Source organism: Parasteatoda tepidariorum, chromosome X2 (assembly GCF_043381705.1).
Source record: "Parasteatoda tepidariorum isolate YZ-2023 chromosome X2, CAS_Ptep_4.0, whole genome shotgun sequence".
Taxonomy (NCBI): domain Eukaryota; kingdom Metazoa; phylum Arthropoda; class Arachnida; order Araneae; family Theridiidae; genus Parasteatoda; species Parasteatoda tepidariorum.
Genome location: NC_092215.1, coordinates 56276848 through 56295677, shown reverse-complemented (window position 1 = coordinate 56295677; position 18830 = coordinate 56276848). Strand labels below are relative to the sequence as shown.

The window sequence follows — 18830 nt, the reverse complement described above, 5'->3', positions numbered from 1 at the left end:
TATATATATATATATATAACTTATAAGTTGTGCCCCCGCACCGAGAGGGATTAAGGAAAAGTGTTATTTACGCCACTGTTAAAGTCTATTATTATCTTTTGCATTTAAACAACGCTGCTTTTAGAGTTTCTACCAAGCACCATCTTTCTAAAGATATATTCTAACGGTTGTTAAATTTTTCAGTTGCTGGTTATCATCAGAGGATGGACTCATGTGGAGCTTTGTTGGTCCTGCCTGCGCAGTTATTTTAGTAAGCACTTGTTTCCGATATAAAATTATTATTAATCTCACCAGAAAAAAATCAATCACACCTAGAGAAATCTTGAAAAAGCAACCATATAACTCCACTTCTAAACTTGATAACCGAGAAAGTGAGAGCACAGAAGTGAGAGATTTAGGTAGGAAGTGAGAGCACAAAAGTTTGCAGGTCACCAGTTAACTTTCTATTGAACTTGATAACTTGTTACTGAACTTGATAACCGCCTAGATTTAGGTAGGAAGTGAGAGCACAAAAGTTTGCAGGTCGCCAGTTAACTTTTTATTCTAAACACAGTTCGAAATGAGTGTTTAATACTAGATTGCCCAATCAAGTCATTTTAACTGCTTTTTAATTTCAATTAGAAAAACAATGATGTATATAATGACACAATTTCTTAGAATTTTGTGACTTTTTGTACAACATATAATTTTTTTATTGTTATTAATAACCTGTTATATAACTGTGAATAGTATAAAAAATATAAAAAATTAATTTTATACAAATTTCTTTACACGTTAGTTATTCTTTCACAATCCAGTCATTTTGACTGCTTTTGGGTAATATAGAGGTATATACTAAGTTTCTGTCTTTCTAGTGTTAAGTAAAAAATACAGCTCGAAATGCGTATTTAAAAATACGGACACAGAAAAAAATGTGTCTTTTGAATGTTCAACACAATTTTAACAACTAAACAAGGAATGTTCTTATTTTTTAAACATTAAGCATAATCATTACGGAGCAAGGTCTTGGACTTTGGGGTTAGAATGTCTGGGTATATTACTGATGTAACTTATCAGGTAATTCTTCGTCTTCGGAACACTAAACGATAAACATGTTTCAAAAATCAAAATTCGTACAAGGCCAATTTATAACCACTATTATACATTTATAGGACCTGTGACAACCTTGTAAGAAGAATGAATGATGAGTTTTAATATTTTTTTAAAAAAAGCTTAATTTTAAAAAATCTATTAAGTGATTAAGGCATCATCACGTAACGAATTTATTTGGGTCCATTACTTTATTCTTAAAAATAAAAATAATATTTTTGATAAGAAAAGTTAGAAAAACGGAATCAAATGTCCATTTTTTTAAATACGCATTTCGAGCTGTGTCCAGAATAAAAAAACTCATCGGCGAGGTAGTACGTCTAATTAAATCATTCATTAGGATTTTGATCGCACAAATCTACGGAAAAGAGGGAATTTCAGCTTTTTTTCCCAGTGCTTTAAATATTTCACAGATTTTTTTTATAGCAAGTCAGGTGATTGCAGTCAACCGAAATACAATAGAGTCCGTTCATTAAATAGGCAAATATTCTTCTCGCCCGATGAACCTCGTTGTTGCCATCTTGAAAGATAGGAATATCAACAGCGCCATGAAGATGTTGACCACAGAGAAATGTTGACTGATAGGCAACACCTTAAAATTAACATATTAGTTCATGTTAATTATCACCTTAGTAAGCGGTTCAATTCACAATTTAAAAAAAAAACCTATAACATCTCAAACCCGGTCTCCAGGATGGGATGACTAATTTTTTTTTTCTAGTAAGCTTATCCATTTCATTGCCATATTTTGCATCTCTTGATAGTTTATTTATATTCAATTAGGAGAACTATTGTATTCTATTTATAGATCAATATTGTAGTTTTTATTCTGACTCTTCGTTCCGCTTCAAGTGTAAGAATAAAGCGAGAGCAGACCACACTTAAGAAAATCAAGTATGTATACAATTTTAAGAAACTCAGTATCGAAAGAAACAATTAAGTTATTTAAAGTATAATGAAATAGTATTTTTAGAGTAGAAATATTTTAAAGAGGTAAATTGGGCTAACATTGCGAATTTCAGTTTACTGGAGTTTTTGCACTATTTCTGATTTTTTTTTTTCAATTTAAAAATTAGTTTTTTAATGTAAACAGTGCTCATTATTTATGCTTCACTTCTTTACATATGTGCATTTAATTTTTAACTTCAAATGCTATTATGGCTATTATGTCTTTTACTACTATTAAAACTTGTAATTTTATCTTTAACACAATGTATAATTTTATGCTTGATACAAAAATGAAAAATATTATTCTGAAGCTGTTCATTCAAAAGGAAAAAATCATCTTATTTTTCAATCGAGAGAAACGATAATTTCAAAAGTCAATTTCTTATTCTCCATTTTCTGTAACATATTCTATTGAAAGTAAATTTACGGAAAAAATGCAGTACAGCTGCATACTTGCTTAAATTTTGCGAAACTGAGACAGGTAGGGTTCCATGTCACCTAGCAGCCCTAGGTTTTTTCACGCCTCGACTCGACCATTTATAACGCTTATAATCGCAATACCTGGAAATCAACACCATATTTGGCATGACAACCCAGGGGAAACCAAATCCTTCTGTTAAAATCCCTCCAGTACGGCCGATTTCTAGACCTAATTTGCCAATTCCTCGCTCTGAAATCTGATTCAAAAGAAGTGCTGCTTGATCACCCAGGATAAGCCAAATCCTTTTGTTAAAGATTATTCCAGAATAGCTGATTTCTAGGCCAAATCTGCCAGTTTCTCACTATCTAGAATCTGATTCAAAAGAAATGAGCCACTGTAGCATAACTCATGAAAAGCCAAATTCTTCTGTTAAAGATTCCTCCAGAACAGTTGATTTCTAGACATAATCTGCCAGCATGACAACCCAAGACAGAGCCGTTTCTAAGGATGGGCCCAGGACCCCGAGTTCTGATGGGGCCGCGAAAAGTCTAAAATCTTATTGTATTAATTGTTTTTTTAATTCTAGCTCATTTACTTTTTATAACTTAAGAGGGCCCTCAGATACCCCTTTTTTTCTTCTTTTTTTTAAAGTTTTGTTCGTAGCTGGGGCCCTCTGAAGCCCATAATACATTTTTTTTCTTTTTTACATTGGCGGACGCTTTTTAAACTCTAATCAGAGTGTTTACGAATAGAAAATAATTGTTACTCTTCTTTTTTCCAACCAAAAGAGCAATAAAACGCTCTTTCCACTGATGAAAATATCCCCACTTTCGTAGCTACCACCCACAGAGTTGTCAAATAGCCGTCTCACTTTACACTGTGGAATATGTTTTTAGCCTTTTTATATTGCCTTGGGCTCTTTTTTTCTAACTTAAGAAATATCAGATATCCACAGAAACACCCTTTTGTCTGATTTCTGGTCATAAATTTCTTGGAATAAATACTCTAAGACAGCGGTTTCCAATTATTATTTAGGTTTCCCTCTACGGAACCCTAAATAATCAGTCATCTATGGCGGAACCCCGACATTATGATTAAAGTTTATCAAGGTAATTGCGAACGTTATAGCCTAAAAAACAGACTATTTTTAAAATATTTAATTAGAGGAATGAAGATTTTTCATCGTTTTATCATTAACAATCTTAAATAAGGTTTTATATCCAACAATTAAATTTGCAGTCCTTGTGCTATATCTAGTCTAGTTTTGAATCTATTTTTGGTGTATAAGCTCACCGGACAAAAAATTAGTCACCCTAGTGCGCAAGCATCGATGAATCGTTAGATTTCGTTAAATGACGCAGTGTTCAAGTGATGTGCTCAACTGCGTGCACACTGCTTCAACGTGATCAAAGGCAAGTAGCTATCAGTGAGATATTTTTATTTAAAGTGGAAATTGTGTGTAAATATGGGTAAATGTAAGGACGTGATAGAGTGGCAAAAAGGGGGAATTGTGTTCGGCTGTGCCCATGGTCATACGGAGAATGAAGTTGCTGGATTTGTTGGTGTTTCGATGCGTACTGTTCAACGTGTCTACAAGCAGTGGTGTAATACACGTGGTCACGAAAGACGACGTCAGAATTGTGATCGGAAAAAGGACCACAGACGAGTTTCACGACTTGTCAATCAAAATCTTTTCCGAACCCGACAGGAATTGCTTCAGTTAGTAAATGAAGGTCCATCCCAACCTGTTAGTGAGAAAATATTGCGACGGGAGCTGAATTCAATGAACATTTGGAGTCAAACATCTCGTAAGAGGTCACTGCTCATGCATGGCACATAAAGCTGCGGGACTTCAGTGGGCTAGAAGTCACCGGACGTGGACAGTTGCTGACTAGGGGAATGTAATATGGTCTGACAAATCACGTTTTTGCCTTTATTCAAATAACGCACGTCGTCGAGTGCTACGAAGAGCAGATGAAGCATTTCATCTTGACTGTGTGCAAGATCAAGCTCAAGCCAAAGGTGGGTATGACATGTTTTGGGGATGCTTTTCATATTTTGGATTGAGCCGCTTCACTGAGGTGGCCACTAACATGAACTAACATGTTTATTTGAGCATTCTGGATGATTAGATGTCGCTTTTCAGTCAACATCTTCTTGAGGAGTGCGTTGTCGATACCCCTATTTTTCAAGATGACAACAGCTAAGTTCATCTGGCTGGAAGACTATGTAACTGGTTTTTTGAACATTCAGACCCCCAATTACATCTCGACTGGCTTGCAAAATCACCTGACTTGAACACCATTGAAAATTTGTGGGATATGATGGAACAACGGGTGAAACGCCGAAATCAGCATCCTCGCAATTTTGTGCATTTGCGAGATCAAATCTTCATTGAGTGGCTTATACTGGATACGACGTACCTGCAAAACCTTGTGGACTCACTTCCCAACCGAATCCAGACGGTTATCGAATCCAGAGGCGGTGTTGCACGGTATTAAATGATGTTTTTCATGATTTGTCTAAGGGTGACTAATTTTTTGTCCGGTGAGCTTATATATAAGCTGAAAATGAATAAGACAAACTGAATTATGGTTTACTTCTAAATGAACTGAAGATACTTGTTATAAACGTTAAAAATGGTAATTTAGAAAGCATTTTTCTTCGAAAAAGAATTTAGCTGTTTTATTTTAATTTGAAAAGTGCGGTATGAAATACAAATGTAATATTTTATAAATGCTTTTTCTTTTATTAATTCGCTCAACATTCAGCATATTGTTTTTAGAATTTTTTTTTTATTTAAAAAATGCCATTTCTATTTAATTGGTATTTTACTTCAAATAAGTTAATAAAGGAAACCGAAAGATCATACAAGATTTGATTTATAGGTTGGATCTAAATTTAATCAGAGATTATAAAAAGTACTAACTAGAAGTTATAAGAGTATTCATCCCCGGTTATAAAAAGTATTAATTCGCGAAACCTCTTCAACTCGTCCCGGAACCCTAAAGTTCCATAGAACACAGTTTGGAACTACTTCTCTAAGGTATCATGATAAAATTACCAAAATGCCTACCGAACTGGATGGTAAAAAAACTATATTTTTATTATGCTAACTTCATGAGAAGTCATAACCAAATCAGCTACTGAAAAAAAACTACCTTGTTTTTTGATGCTCCCATAAATACCGTAAATTTTACTATATTCTAATAGTTTTGACCATGCTATCTTTTCTCAGTGCTGTCAGTACCACATTTCATAAAAGGTACTGTACTGCCGCATGCAAACAGATGTGTTTTTCTCAAAATTTCAGAGGGTCTCCTATTTTGACACTTCAAATTTTTAAAAAAATTATTTTTTTCGCAAAATTGAAGGGGAAAAAAACACGTGTGTCTAAAAGCTATACATAAAGAACATATCTGGAAATTTTCAACAAAATCAAGAATGTCAAGTATCCAAATGACTTAATTTATTAAATTTTTAAAAAAAATATCCGCAAGGCAGGTGTGTATATATAGTTGTGCTGATGATTATGAAATCTAACACAAAACTGTGAGATCGTGGCTTCTATTCCATCTGATGACAGTTTTTAATTAATATTTCTCAATACTGAAAAATGTTTTTGTTATTTTTTTTAAAGTATGCATGTTAAAAACTAATAATTTAACAATTATTTAGAAAACTAGAAAGCTCCATCCCCTGTTCATTTTGCTCACTAATCCTCGTGGCTGCTTCTCATTAATCATTGCAGATTAAGAGGAAAAATAGTTTATTTTTCCTTTTTTTTTCTACAAAAATTACGATTGAATTGATATTTACATTTAGATGACTAAATTTGGGCAAATCAATAAAATTGGTACCAATAAATAAAATTGGAAAATTGATACCTCCCGCAGAGATATTATTTACTGAAGATGGACTCAAGGGATTGAGCATTCTCCTCCGAATGAGGTGCACCAAGTTTGAATCCCAGTGATGGCTGGTCGGTATGAATTCCACACCCGACTTACACCGACCACTGTGCTGTTGTAAAATATTCTCAATGGTAGGCGTATCATGGGTTAGAGTCCCCTTAGTGTCAGACTAACCGTGGGTGGCTTTCGTGGTTTTCCTCTTCATGTAACTCAAATGCTGGTAAGTTCCATCAAAACGTCCTCCAAGTAGGAAAAAATTTCTCGACATCAAAATTACAAGGGTAGAGAGTTGAACATTAGTAGCCATAAACTCGAAATTGTGTGGGCTGTTCAATGACTGTTATTAAATAAACTAATAATTTAGCAGCGATAGCTTTGTTGGTAGAGCTATGGGCTCGTATTCGTGAGAATTGGAGTTCGAATTCAGCAGGCCGAATAATACCCATGTATAAAATGGTGACTGGTGCATGTTAAAATCTGCCTGGGTCACAAACTCCACCAAGTTCTCATAACAATTCAATACCTCTGCGTACTGATCCAGGAGTTCCCTTGTCTTCTGGATTGGTTTTAAAATTACGAGACTACGTAGTTAAACACTGGTAGTCGTAAACTCAAAATTAAGTCGGTTTTTTAGCGGCGATTTTTAAAAAAATGAAACTATTAATCAAATTGTATTTTCTTGTATTCTTTCTAACTCCTTACATATTTTATATACATCTTCATAATTCCATGCTTCTAAGTCTAATAGATTTTGAGCAGCAAAGCAAAATGAAACGTACAGAAAAAAAATTTGAGAAAAAAGTCAATTAAAATTGCAAATAACATATAGTACAGATATTCAAAATTTATAAAATAAAAAAAATTTTAAAAATCAATAAATTCAAACATTTCAAGTATTATTCGGCTCAGGAGAATAAGTTAAGACAATTAGGCATAAATGACATGCATAAAATAGTGGAAAACAATAATCACGAAGATAAATTTCCAAACATTGACATTTCATTTCAAATTTTTTTGTCACTCATGATAACTAATTGTAGTAGCGAACATTCATTCTCCAGACTAAAATTAATAAAAAATGAGTTAAGAAATAGTATGACTCAAGAAAGATTGAGTCATTTGTCAATTATGAGCATTGGATATGATGTCTTACAGGAAATTGATTTTGATGATATGATGGAAGACTTCGCCTCTCAAAAAGAGCGAAAAGTATTGCTACCTTAAATTTTTGATAAAAATAATATAAGCTTTTATAATTAATTTATATGTTTTTTGCACTAAAAATAAAATAATTTTTAAAAATTATTCAAAATTAATATTTTTTCCTCTAAATTTAGTTATAAAGGGCCCCTCCCCTGTAAACATAAAAACGGCTCTGACCCAAGATAGGCCAAATCCTTCAGTTAAAGATTCCACCAGAAGAGCCGATTTCTAGACCTAATCTGCCAGATCCTCGCTATCTAAAATCTGATTCAAATTAAACGAGTAATAGTAGTTTTCGGCTTCCTCTTTCCTCTTGGTGAAAAAAAATTCACCGATCTTTTTACCAGATATTTTCATTCATTTTAGCAACATAAGATAGACCCAGTTCATTTTAATAATACTTTTAACAATATTTGGCTTTCTAAAATTCCTAAAGAATTTTCCTTAGAACCTTTCTTTCTAAAACTGCAATTGTCCATTTTTTGTAAGGAAATTAATTTCTGAACCAAACATTAAGACCAGCCTAATGAGAAATAATACCCAGAAATAAAATTATGTGCGTATTTTATCATAGCTCTAATTAGATTTGTTCATTTATTCAGCACGATTCTTCAATTCATTGAAAAAAAGCTTAAAAGTGGAATCTGAAGAAAATAAAACAACGATATAAATCTGATCTTTCAATCATTGCTATTCAAATAATTAAAATTGTTAATAAAAAATAATGGGCGCAAAAATGAGGAATGATTGATTGATAGATGTAACAAAAAGGACATTCAGGATTATACCTACTCATTTCGAAACATTAAGATTCCTTTACATTGCTACAAAAATACCTCAGTTTTAAAATTCCTTAACATCTTTCAGAATTTTTGAAATTGTGAAAGTACTTACTTAAAATTTTATATTCATATCAGAAACTGTGTACTTGCATCAATGTCTTAAGATTTTTATACAAAAATACTTCTGAAAGTTTTAAAATTTCTTAACATCGTTCCAAACTTTAGTAGGATCTTATAGTCAGAGTGCTCAGTTAATGATTTCAATGTATTTCAGAAACTGGGCTCGTGGATCAATGTCTGTAATGTGCTTACTAGGTCTGACTTGGTGTTTGGGCCTTTTTTATATAGACAGGAAACTACAAGTATTTTCTTATATTTTCACAATTTTCAATGGATTGCAGGTTAGTTTGGAAATTTTTATTGTCCATTATTTTATACTTTGCATTTTTGTCTCTAGAATCTCTGTTATAGATCAGTAAAATATCTTAGTTATATATCTTAGATTTATGATTGCGTGAGCAAAAAATTTTTAATTCCTTTAAAAAAAATAGCCCACTAGAATTGGGTAGAGCCTCTCAACTGTATTGTTTTCTCTGTAAATATTTGCCTCATCTTTCGCTGCTATTCGAAGCCAGAAAGTAGGTTCAACCGGTTCTTTTACGTAAAAAGCGGTACTCTGAGAGGATCAGGAAAGCTTTGAAACTGGCATTTGTTAAGATTTCGAACAAAGTTGAGACAAATATTAACATTTTGGCTGTATGCTCGTTTAGCAGTTAACTTCAAGACGTCTTGAAATGAAAAGTTGTCTATGCATGAGACATAGCAAAATGCACAAAAAGTAAAATTAACATTAATTGGTCCAAACTTTTAATTGCTTTCCTGAGCAAACTATTGGGACCATATTTTCCAGATTGCGGCTACCCCCCTCCCCACACCATATTTCGAGGATCAGAAATCCCTCAAAAAGTATGTTCATTCTGAGAAAGTACGTTTTTGAGTGTGATTTCGTAACTTAAAATAGTGCCTGTGCTTTAAGGTTAGCCCCTCAAACCATTAAAGATGGAATCTTAGTACGTGAAAATCCAATCATTAAATCAAAAATTATTCAGGGAGTTCCATATTTTTTTGTGCACTGAACATTTGTATGTAAGCAAGCAGTGCCCGAGTACCAATGTTGTACAAATTTTGTAGTACAGCAACAAAAATTTACTAAACTACAAAAATTGTACTGCAATACGATTTCTTGTAGTTGTTATTACAACTATCCAAAGGACTTTTTCTTCACATGAAATCTTTAGTGTATGTGAGGCCTGCAGACTTGGATAGTAAACTGGTAGCAAGACCCATTGATGCCTTAGACAAAATTAAAGCAACATCAAGAATTTTCAAGGTTGTCTAGACATTCCTGTAGAATGAATGATATGCATCGCAGATCGAAACTTTGACAACTTTTCCTCTGATCAATAAATCAGATTATATAATTTTGGAATCATTCATTCGCTTTACAAACATTGCTGTAAAAGGTTCTAAAAATTCTAATTCAAAGTCTTAAATTGAAACCCTAATTTTTTATAGCAGATTTAAATTTTACAGAAAAAAGTATCTCGATTTAATGTACAGGTTGCAGCATTTTGGTTCACAGATAGTGCTGTATTCGCAAAAAATAAATGAGGTACAAATTGTTTGAAATTTGGAGTATCTCAAGGAATGCATGTGAGATCAAAAATTTGAAAACATGTGTTAGATATTTTGAAAAACCTATCTAATAACACTTAAATCGACCCTTGCTTCATCATTTCATACACATGATTAATCATTGAGGTTACAACAAGTCCCTGTGGGTGAGGATTAGTTCGAAAGTGGGAAGCAAGCTCTGAGTCATTAGATATATATCTCAAAACATCAAACATGTCTATTTTTATTTTGATAAGACATACATTTATCGAGATCACTATTTTGACAAATTTGCACCCCAAACCTAAAAAATATTTCGATTACAGCTCTAACAGCAATTAAAATGCAGCAAACTAAGTCCAATTGAGGTGAGTGTATGTAAGTATGTGTGTGTATATATATAATAGGTATGTATGTATACATATAGGATGTCCAAAAAGTATAGAAACAGCCAAGAAAGAAGCATTGGATCAAAAATACACGTGTGAAATATTTATATACGAAGATCATTTATTATCATCCTGATCATCTATAATCAGTGATATAAAGGAAACACCTTTATGTCACCTCTGTCATGAGTGCAGGTTAAGGGTGATTTTGGTTTTGAAGTTGATGTGTAAATTATCCAAATCTCACTGGTGTCAAAAGCAAGTGAGAAGATTAAGAATGAAACTGTTTTTTTTCTTCAATGCATTACAATAAATGTGAAAAGATTCCTTATCAAAATTATATTATAATTGTACTTAACTAAATCTATTAAATGTTCTAGGGAGTATTCATATTCTTATTCCATGTGCTCCTAAATGAAAAGGTTCTTAACTGGAGTGGCAACAAAAGTTGTTGGAAAAAGGTAATTATCTAACAAATCATGCCTTCTTAAGAAAAGCAATGCATTAAAAAATTCTTATTTTCATGAATTGTAAATTGTAAGAATGGTGTAAATTTCATAAAACTAACACTTTATAAAATATTTGTTACTTAGAGAACAAATATTTTTTTTTAAAGTACAACTAGATATCAAAACTATTTAACATTTTTGTTTGCAATGTTTCTATTAGAAATTTTTGCTTTTTTTATAATTTTATTACTTTTCTGAAGAAGGCATAAAGTGTAGAAGTCCAGTTTATGTTTTTGCATTTATTTGTTTTATCATTTAATGCTTTATTGTATTTTATTTCTCTTGCTATCTTTTATAAATTACTGTTTAACTATAGTATGACATTCTAAACATGACGATCAAATTAATGTTGTCCTTTGTTGTCTTTTGTTGACAGATGAAATTTCTTCTTCAAAAATTTGTACAAAATCAAGTTGCTGATATTAAAATGAATTAATTTTAACTTAAATTAAAACTTTGATTTGTATAACTTAAACTGCCAAGAATCCCTTTTCAATATTTTTTGTATAGTCATATTATTCAGTTGAGAAATGGAAATTTGTGTTTTTCACATAACCAGTCAATATTATCTTTCACCACTTTTAAAAACTAATCAACAAAAATGGTGCTGAGAGAAAGCAATTTTCTTGGAAAATTTGAGTTACACACAAATTAATAAGTATTTCCTACATAAAAATTAATGACCAAAATTATTTCCAAAAAGTACAAATGACTTTCTGTACCTATAAAATATTTAAACTAATATGCATACCATCTTATTTTTTAAAGTATTCTCAGCAAACATCGAGCAATCAGTTGCACAGCAAGTTATCAACAAGAACAAGCGTGAACAGTTTAGGGTGTGCATCAATGGCCCATACAAGACAACCATCCAATCTGACACCACATCGCAAGTCAAGTAGAGAAAATATAAATGCATATAGAGCAAAAATAAAGGGTAAAAAAAACTGGAACAGTGAAAATTTTAAATCCAAAGAGAAAGCAACTCACACAGTATCAGAAAATGGAATCTCAAATTTCCATCCGCAACGTCGATATAAAACAAGATCTCAATCATTCCCGGAAGATGCACACGATTACAATAATATAGAATATATCACAAGAAATAATAATAATAGAACATCTGTAAGGAATTGTTTACAGTGATATGTTTATGGAAAAAAGGCACTGTGATGTATTTTAGATGAATTTATGTATTTAGATGCATTTTAGTCTTTCTTGTATCTATTAGAATTTTTATTAAAATAAAAAAAGTATTATTCTTTACTTTTTTCTGATGTTTTTATACAATAATTTTGGGCATAAAAATTATGCTAAAAAATTCAATAAATAAAAAGAATTAAGCCTTAAAATGTCATTTAAAAAAATTGCTGTTGATACAATCATATCAAAAATTATATTATTTTGGCAACAACATCAAAAATCATATTAATTTAGCAAATTAAAGATTGTCTATTTCAAAATACAGTTAAAATAATTTTTGATAACAGATTTCAAAATAAAACTTTCCTGTTTTTTTATGTTATAATATAATTTTTTGTCTTTTACAATTTGTGTGTGGAATTTAAAGCCAACTAGTACTTATATTATTTCCAAACATGCGGTGAAATTCTAAAATCAATCACATTTTAACATTTTCAGCTATATTAAAATTTGGTACTCAAGTCCTTCCTAGATAATCTTTAATCCCTAGAATAAGAATCAACATTCAGGTAGATAAAAATTAAGAGTTCAATGAAGTGCATCACACTCCAAAAATACAACTTTCAGAAATTTTAAATTTTCTCATTATTTGTCTATCAACAATCCACATAAAGCCTTAGGTTAAATTCCTTGCTAGTAACAATAATCTAATGTTAACTTTTCCTTACAACATACACAAAGTGTTATATAAGGCTCCACCACTTAATGCAGATTTTAGTTTCTTTGTCTAAACATTAATTATTATGAAACGCTATTGGACAGATCTAGGCACTTATGAACCAAAGATTAACACAATCTAAAGTAATGAGGTGGGGACCACAGAACCAATTGACTTAGCATGCATGTCAATGAACCCTTGAGTTAATTAAAAATAAATGAAAGCAGTTATAAATAATAATTTTATCATTATTTACAATGTGAAGTTATCACAAATGGTCTATATATTAATTAAATACATCAACAATAGTAAATTTTTTATGAACATCACAGCTATATTATTTTTTGTTCATCAACATACTGATGAAGCTCAGCCACAATTCAATGTCCGTACATCAAAAAGTTTCTATCATCTAGTTTGATTTATATCAGTGATGAAATATAAAATTACAAGAGTAAATAAGCAATGAGTATATATTGCCTCTTTTTCATGACATTTATCACAAATTCCACAATTTTATAATTTTTTGTAAGGAAAATTTGGCCATTGCAAAACTATTTCCTATACATGCGTGCTACAGGGTGTTTAAAAATTTTTAAATGGAAAACGGTTAAGGTTAAAGAAATAATTATTGCAACAATTTATGTGACAGAACATAAATGTTTTTTTTCAAGAGGTCCTCGTTTTAATTCATAACTGCCAGATGATGTAGCAGATAATAATACTTATAAATCACAAAAAGAGAAAAATATTAATAATTGTAAAAATTACATCAAAATTTTTTAAAATTTCTAGTGAATAAAAATCAAAACATATTCTAAATATCCACCGTACATAAATAGCATTAATATACATTGCGCAAAAAAAAAAACGGACCACCCTGAATAACTTTTAACCTAATGATCGGATCTTAACGTTCTAAAACTCAATCTTAATGATTCAAGGGGGTAACCTCCAATATGCTTAATTAATTAGAGCAGACGATATTTTAAGTTACGAAATCAGACACAAAAACCTACTTTCTCAGAATAAACATACCCTTTTTTTCAACGAATTCGGATTTCTGACTCCCAAAATATAAGGTCTATAAGCAATCTGGGAAATATGGTCCAAACAGTTTTGTCAGGAGAGCGGAATGATCCAAACTTTGGAGACCATATTTCCCAGATTGTGGATACCCCCTACATTTTGGGGGCCAGAAATCAAAAATTGTTTTTTTAAAAAAAGGCATGTTTATTCACAGAAAGTACGTTTTTGTGTCTGATTTCGCAGTTTAAAATATCGTCTGCACTAATTAATTAGCATATTTGAAGTCACCCCCTTAAACCATTAAGATTGAGTTCTATAACCTTAAGATCCGATAATAAGATATTCAGGGTGGTCCATTTTTTTGACGCACTGTACTATGCATTTGAAATGTTATCAGCCATAAACACATGTAACACACACAATAGAAAGAACTGTAGTAAAGACTTGCCACACTATCTGTTTAAAACTTTATGAACTAAAACCAATATTCTGAGAGGCAAATTAATGCTCTGTCACTGTTTAACTGTCAGTCTAACTAATAACAATAGAAGTCCCTTTTTCATCTGGGAATAATCCATTTAAAATGGTATACAGAATGATGTCATAAGTAAAAATGAATGGTGTCACTAGTTTGAAGAGACGGTGAATAGTGCTATTTGTTTAAAAAATAATAATGAATTTTCAAAGACAATAGAACCAATAAATAATGTTGATGACCTTGGTAAGTAGTTAAAAAACATGAATATCCTAGAGGTACTAATTATACAATACTGCAGTTACCCCCCCCCCCCAAAAANAAAAAAGAGTTAAATAAACATGCCCAAATTGATTGTTCAAAGAATTTAATACCAAAATCTACTGATGCAATAATCTTCTAGGAATGATATAGGAAATAGTAAAGGTGTTGACCTTTTATGTTTAAAACCAAAAGAATAATTTTTTCATTTATTTTTTAGATGGTTTCTTTATCTTATAATAGGAAGAACACTGTTAAAAACAGAGCTGTGAAGTTGGACCAGGAGAAAATTTTGAATGAGTTGGAGTTGAAGAATTTGCTTGACTGTAAATGGTCAAAAGTTAAGTCTAATAGGCCAAAAAATAAAACAAAATTTTCGATCTTATGAAGATTATTTAGATAAGTTCTATAATTAGCATACGAGCAAAAACAATGCTCAAATGAGTATTGTGATAATTATTTAAATTATAACATATCACAAATTTAATTATTTCATTTGAAGGTTCTTGATCCTATGTTTGAAAGAACAATTAAAACCTACATAAATTCCAAAATCAAATTTACTTAACTCTTTTGATAAGTTAATTATAAACATATGCAAATGAGAAAGTTAATTAAAAGATATTCTGTGTATCATTTGCAATAGTTTCTTAATTCCAGAATATTTTGTAAAGAATCTTCTTGTAATAAGATGTTAACAAATGTGTAAGTAGGCATACAAGATATTGATATCTAGCTTTTATAAAGATTTTGCATAATTTCAGTGCTCTGCACAAGTATATTTCCTAAAGTGAATTTCTTTAAATATTATGAAGTTAATATTCTTTATATTCTTAAATATTCCAAAATATTCTTTAAATAATATGAAGGGTAATTTTATATAAAATATATTTATCTAACGCACATAAAAAATAAAAATATATAATTTGAAATAGCAATTTATTTTGTTATATTTTCTGAGGATTTTAAAAATTTTAATAGAGTATAAGTTGGAGTTAAAAGTCAAACGTTTCAACTACTGACTCCACAGCTCTGGTAAGAGATAAAGAAACTAAAATAAAGTAAGTAAAACAATTCATTCAAGATGAGATTTCAGTATGTTTATTTATAAAATGTCTATTAATAGAACTTATTTTATGAAAACACTCAATCAAAATTAATTTTTATTTGAATACATTTTACTTTTACTACTATATAATAAATATAAAGCCTTATTAAAAGGCTTGATAATTTAGCTTTCCTTTAACTTAGATATATTAAAAATAATATTAAGGATTTAAAATTTATTAAAATAAATCAATTTTTAGTAACATGTGAAGACTATTATTATAGATATTGTTTGAGAGTGATTCTTCAGAAGGTGTGACATTCAAAAGGAGAAAACATGATTTACAAAATATTTATTAAATACCAGTTATTAATAAAATTAATCTACAAATTATTGACTATCTGGAAACATACTTCAGTATGCACTATACATATGTTTGATAAAGCAATTAATTTTTATACTAATTGAGACAAAGCAAAACATCACTACCTTTGGTTACCCTTGAGTATTTCTTCTTTATTTGTTGTATAAATTCTTTCAAAATAAAATTAAATAACGTAAAAACAGTCAGCAGTTGAATTTTAAAAATTTTTGCTCAAAAATTTACCTATTAAAATGTTATAACAACAAAATTTTACATCAAAGACAGAGAGAATTGCTTGTTTTATTTAAAAATGTAAATTTTTCCCCCAAAAAAATATATTAAACTAACTTAGTTTACTCATAATTTATACCAGGATTTTACATAAATAGCACAGAAATTTTTCAAGTAAATTTTAAACTTTTGTGTTCCATATACATATTTTTAATTTTTTACTATTTCATGATTAAGGGACAGTAAAGATTGCTACAAGATAGGATACCTAATAATAAAAATGAACTCAGAAAGCAATTAATTTCAATTCATTTTGCCATTTTAAGGCTATTTTTACTAAACACTAATAGAAACACATTGGAAATTTTTGTTTTTAAAAAGCAAGTAGTTGTTTCAAAAGATTCTAACTCAAAATTCTGGCTGATACAAAGCATGATGGTGCAACAGTTGTTTTATATAACTTAATTTACATGAACCTTTTTTTTCTGGCTCTGAAGGCAAATAAAATCTTGTTTTAAATCTAATGCTAAAATTTAGAGCAGTTTATCTTGGTTAATTTTTTAAAAAGTCTTAGATACCAGGTATCCTTATATACATAGTCAAACATTCATCTTATCAATACGAAAGTAAGTAGTAGAACTTGATATCTGTGGTGTAAACTGAAACATATACATCAGACATATCTGTTGTAATGCATGTAAAACTACTCAGATACCTCAGCACATGCATAGATAGAAATAAATATAATACTCCCATACTACAAATTAAGTGTTTTGATAAAAAAAAATTAAATAAATAAATTATTCAATATTTTCAATTTTACTCATTACCTAAAAATATTTTTATTTTGAAAATATATTATGTGAAGAGAATAATGAAAATCATTAGCAAATATTATAGTCACTTTGATAATCATTTTTGTCCTTAACATAACATACTTTTAAAAGGATAGTGACAGAAGTAGAAGTAACAGTATGATTTATTCTTATTATCTGGTTCATTATGTAGCACTTTAGAGGATTATATAATAATATTAAAAATGAAGGACTGAAACAGTCTAAGGGACAGCATTTCTGCAACCTTCACATTAAACAACAAAATATAGGCAAAATATTTTTAATATACTTTGCACTTACATTTAAAATTTATTTTTAATATCTAAAGTTAAGGATAGGGGACAGAAGTTATATTTTTCACAAAGATAAATGGTTAATCACAATAAACTTAATGTTTTTAAAATGCGTAATTGGAAAACGCTAAAAGCTTAAAAAAAGAAAACTCTTTTAAAGAAAAATAAATTGCATAAATGCAAGGGACGCAAATATCACACTTTCATGAGCTTTTATTTTTTTTAAAAGAGTGAAGAATCTAATAGATTCAAGCACCCACTAAATAAAGTACCTACTAGACTGATAGGGTATTTTACTTGCTGTTATGACCTCATAGAATTTTGAGACTGATATCAGTAAAAACACAATGAGAATAAATATAGGAAATCACTTCATATAAATAATTTCTTGTATTTATCAGGTAATTCTTTATGGTCAATACCTCTTAAACCATTTTAAATATAATTAGAATAAAATTAAAGAGAATTATATGAGCAAAAGTATAATGCTATGTGATAAATTTCCTATATTTTATTTTAAAAAAAAAAGGCATAATCAAGCCCATAACCAAGGGGGCTGGTAAGTGTGAACCCCCCCCCCCCTAAGTAGAATGAAAAGATTTCCAAATTAAGTTTAATTTGGACACGTGCTTTTGAACATGTTCAAATCTTCCACAAACTGCTGAATCAGAAAATCTTTAAATCACTAAATTAATAAATGAGTATAGTACTTGCAAAGAGTTGACGTTCCCCCTTGGAATAGAAATTCTGACTATGGTCCCGGGTATAAAAAGAGGGGAATTTGATAAGAAAATTTTTGTTCAATAAATTATATATGTTATTAAAGTGAAACAGAAATCCATAATGAAACTTAGATAAATACCTCCCCAAGACAAAATCATAGAAATTAAAATGCAGAGAGAAACAAACAATAAAATACCACTACAAAAATATCGCATAAGAGTCCATGTATTGTTCTGCTGCCACAATGCATTTGAAGAGTTGAGATATTTTCCAATTTCTGAATTTCTAAAAATAAATCAATAAAATTTTATACACATTCAATAAAAAATTTATACATTTCAAATATGATCTCAGCTCTTTTTACATAATAAACATGAAGCAAAACAAATAAAGTGGACAATAAGAGATAAATGATTTTTAATTAACCACAAATAGTAATGAAACATAAATTATTTTGATGTAAAAAAAGAAAATAAGCCAAGCAGGTAGAGAATATCAATTATACAATAATTTTTTTTATAATTTAGAACTACACTAGATAACACACACAAAATTGCTAGTTGAATAACAGAAAAGTTCAGAAAGATATTGTCTTTCTGAATAATTATTCGCCACAAACTTAAACTTTTAATCATAAATTGCAGAATAATCATACTGACTAACATCAAAACTATGAACTACATATTTGTAATATAATAATATAGCCAGGGTGTGTAGCCAGATTTTTCAACAAAAAAGCATCTTTTAAGTACATTTTAGGCACTCAAAAAATATTTTTAA

At 30.0% G+C, this 18830-nt stretch overlaps 2 protein-coding genes across 10 annotated transcripts in view; one reads left to right on the top strand and one right to left on the bottom strand.

Moving 5' to 3' along the window:
- Positions 1-12195, top strand: part of LOC107453368 (adhesion G protein-coupled receptor L1) — a 70224-nt gene extending 58029 nt beyond the window's left edge. For both annotated transcript variants that reach the window (XM_016070179.4, XM_016070181.3), the window contains 5 exons: positions 184-250; positions 1898-1983; positions 8632-8758; positions 10801-10881; positions 11698-12195. In XM_016070179.4, coding sequence (XP_015925665.2) covers positions 184-250; positions 1898-1983; positions 8632-8758; positions 10801-10881; positions 11698-12075 — 739 coding nt within the window. In that variant the 3' untranslated portion in view covers positions 12076-12195. The remainder of the gene's footprint in view (positions 1-183; positions 251-1897; positions 1984-8631; positions 8759-10800; positions 10882-11697) is intronic.
- Positions 12196-16405: 4210 nt separating this feature from the next.
- The window catches only part of LOC107453359 (uncharacterized), a 100386-nt gene continuing 97961 nt past the window's right edge, over positions 16406-18830 (bottom strand). For all 8 annotated transcript variants that reach the window (XM_043041330.2, XM_043041334.2, XM_043041333.2 and 5 more), the window contains one exon: positions 16406-18335. In XM_043041330.2, coding sequence (XP_042897264.1) covers positions 18128-18335 — 208 coding nt within the window. In that variant the 3' untranslated portion in view covers positions 16406-18127. The remainder of the gene's footprint in view (positions 18336-18830) is intronic.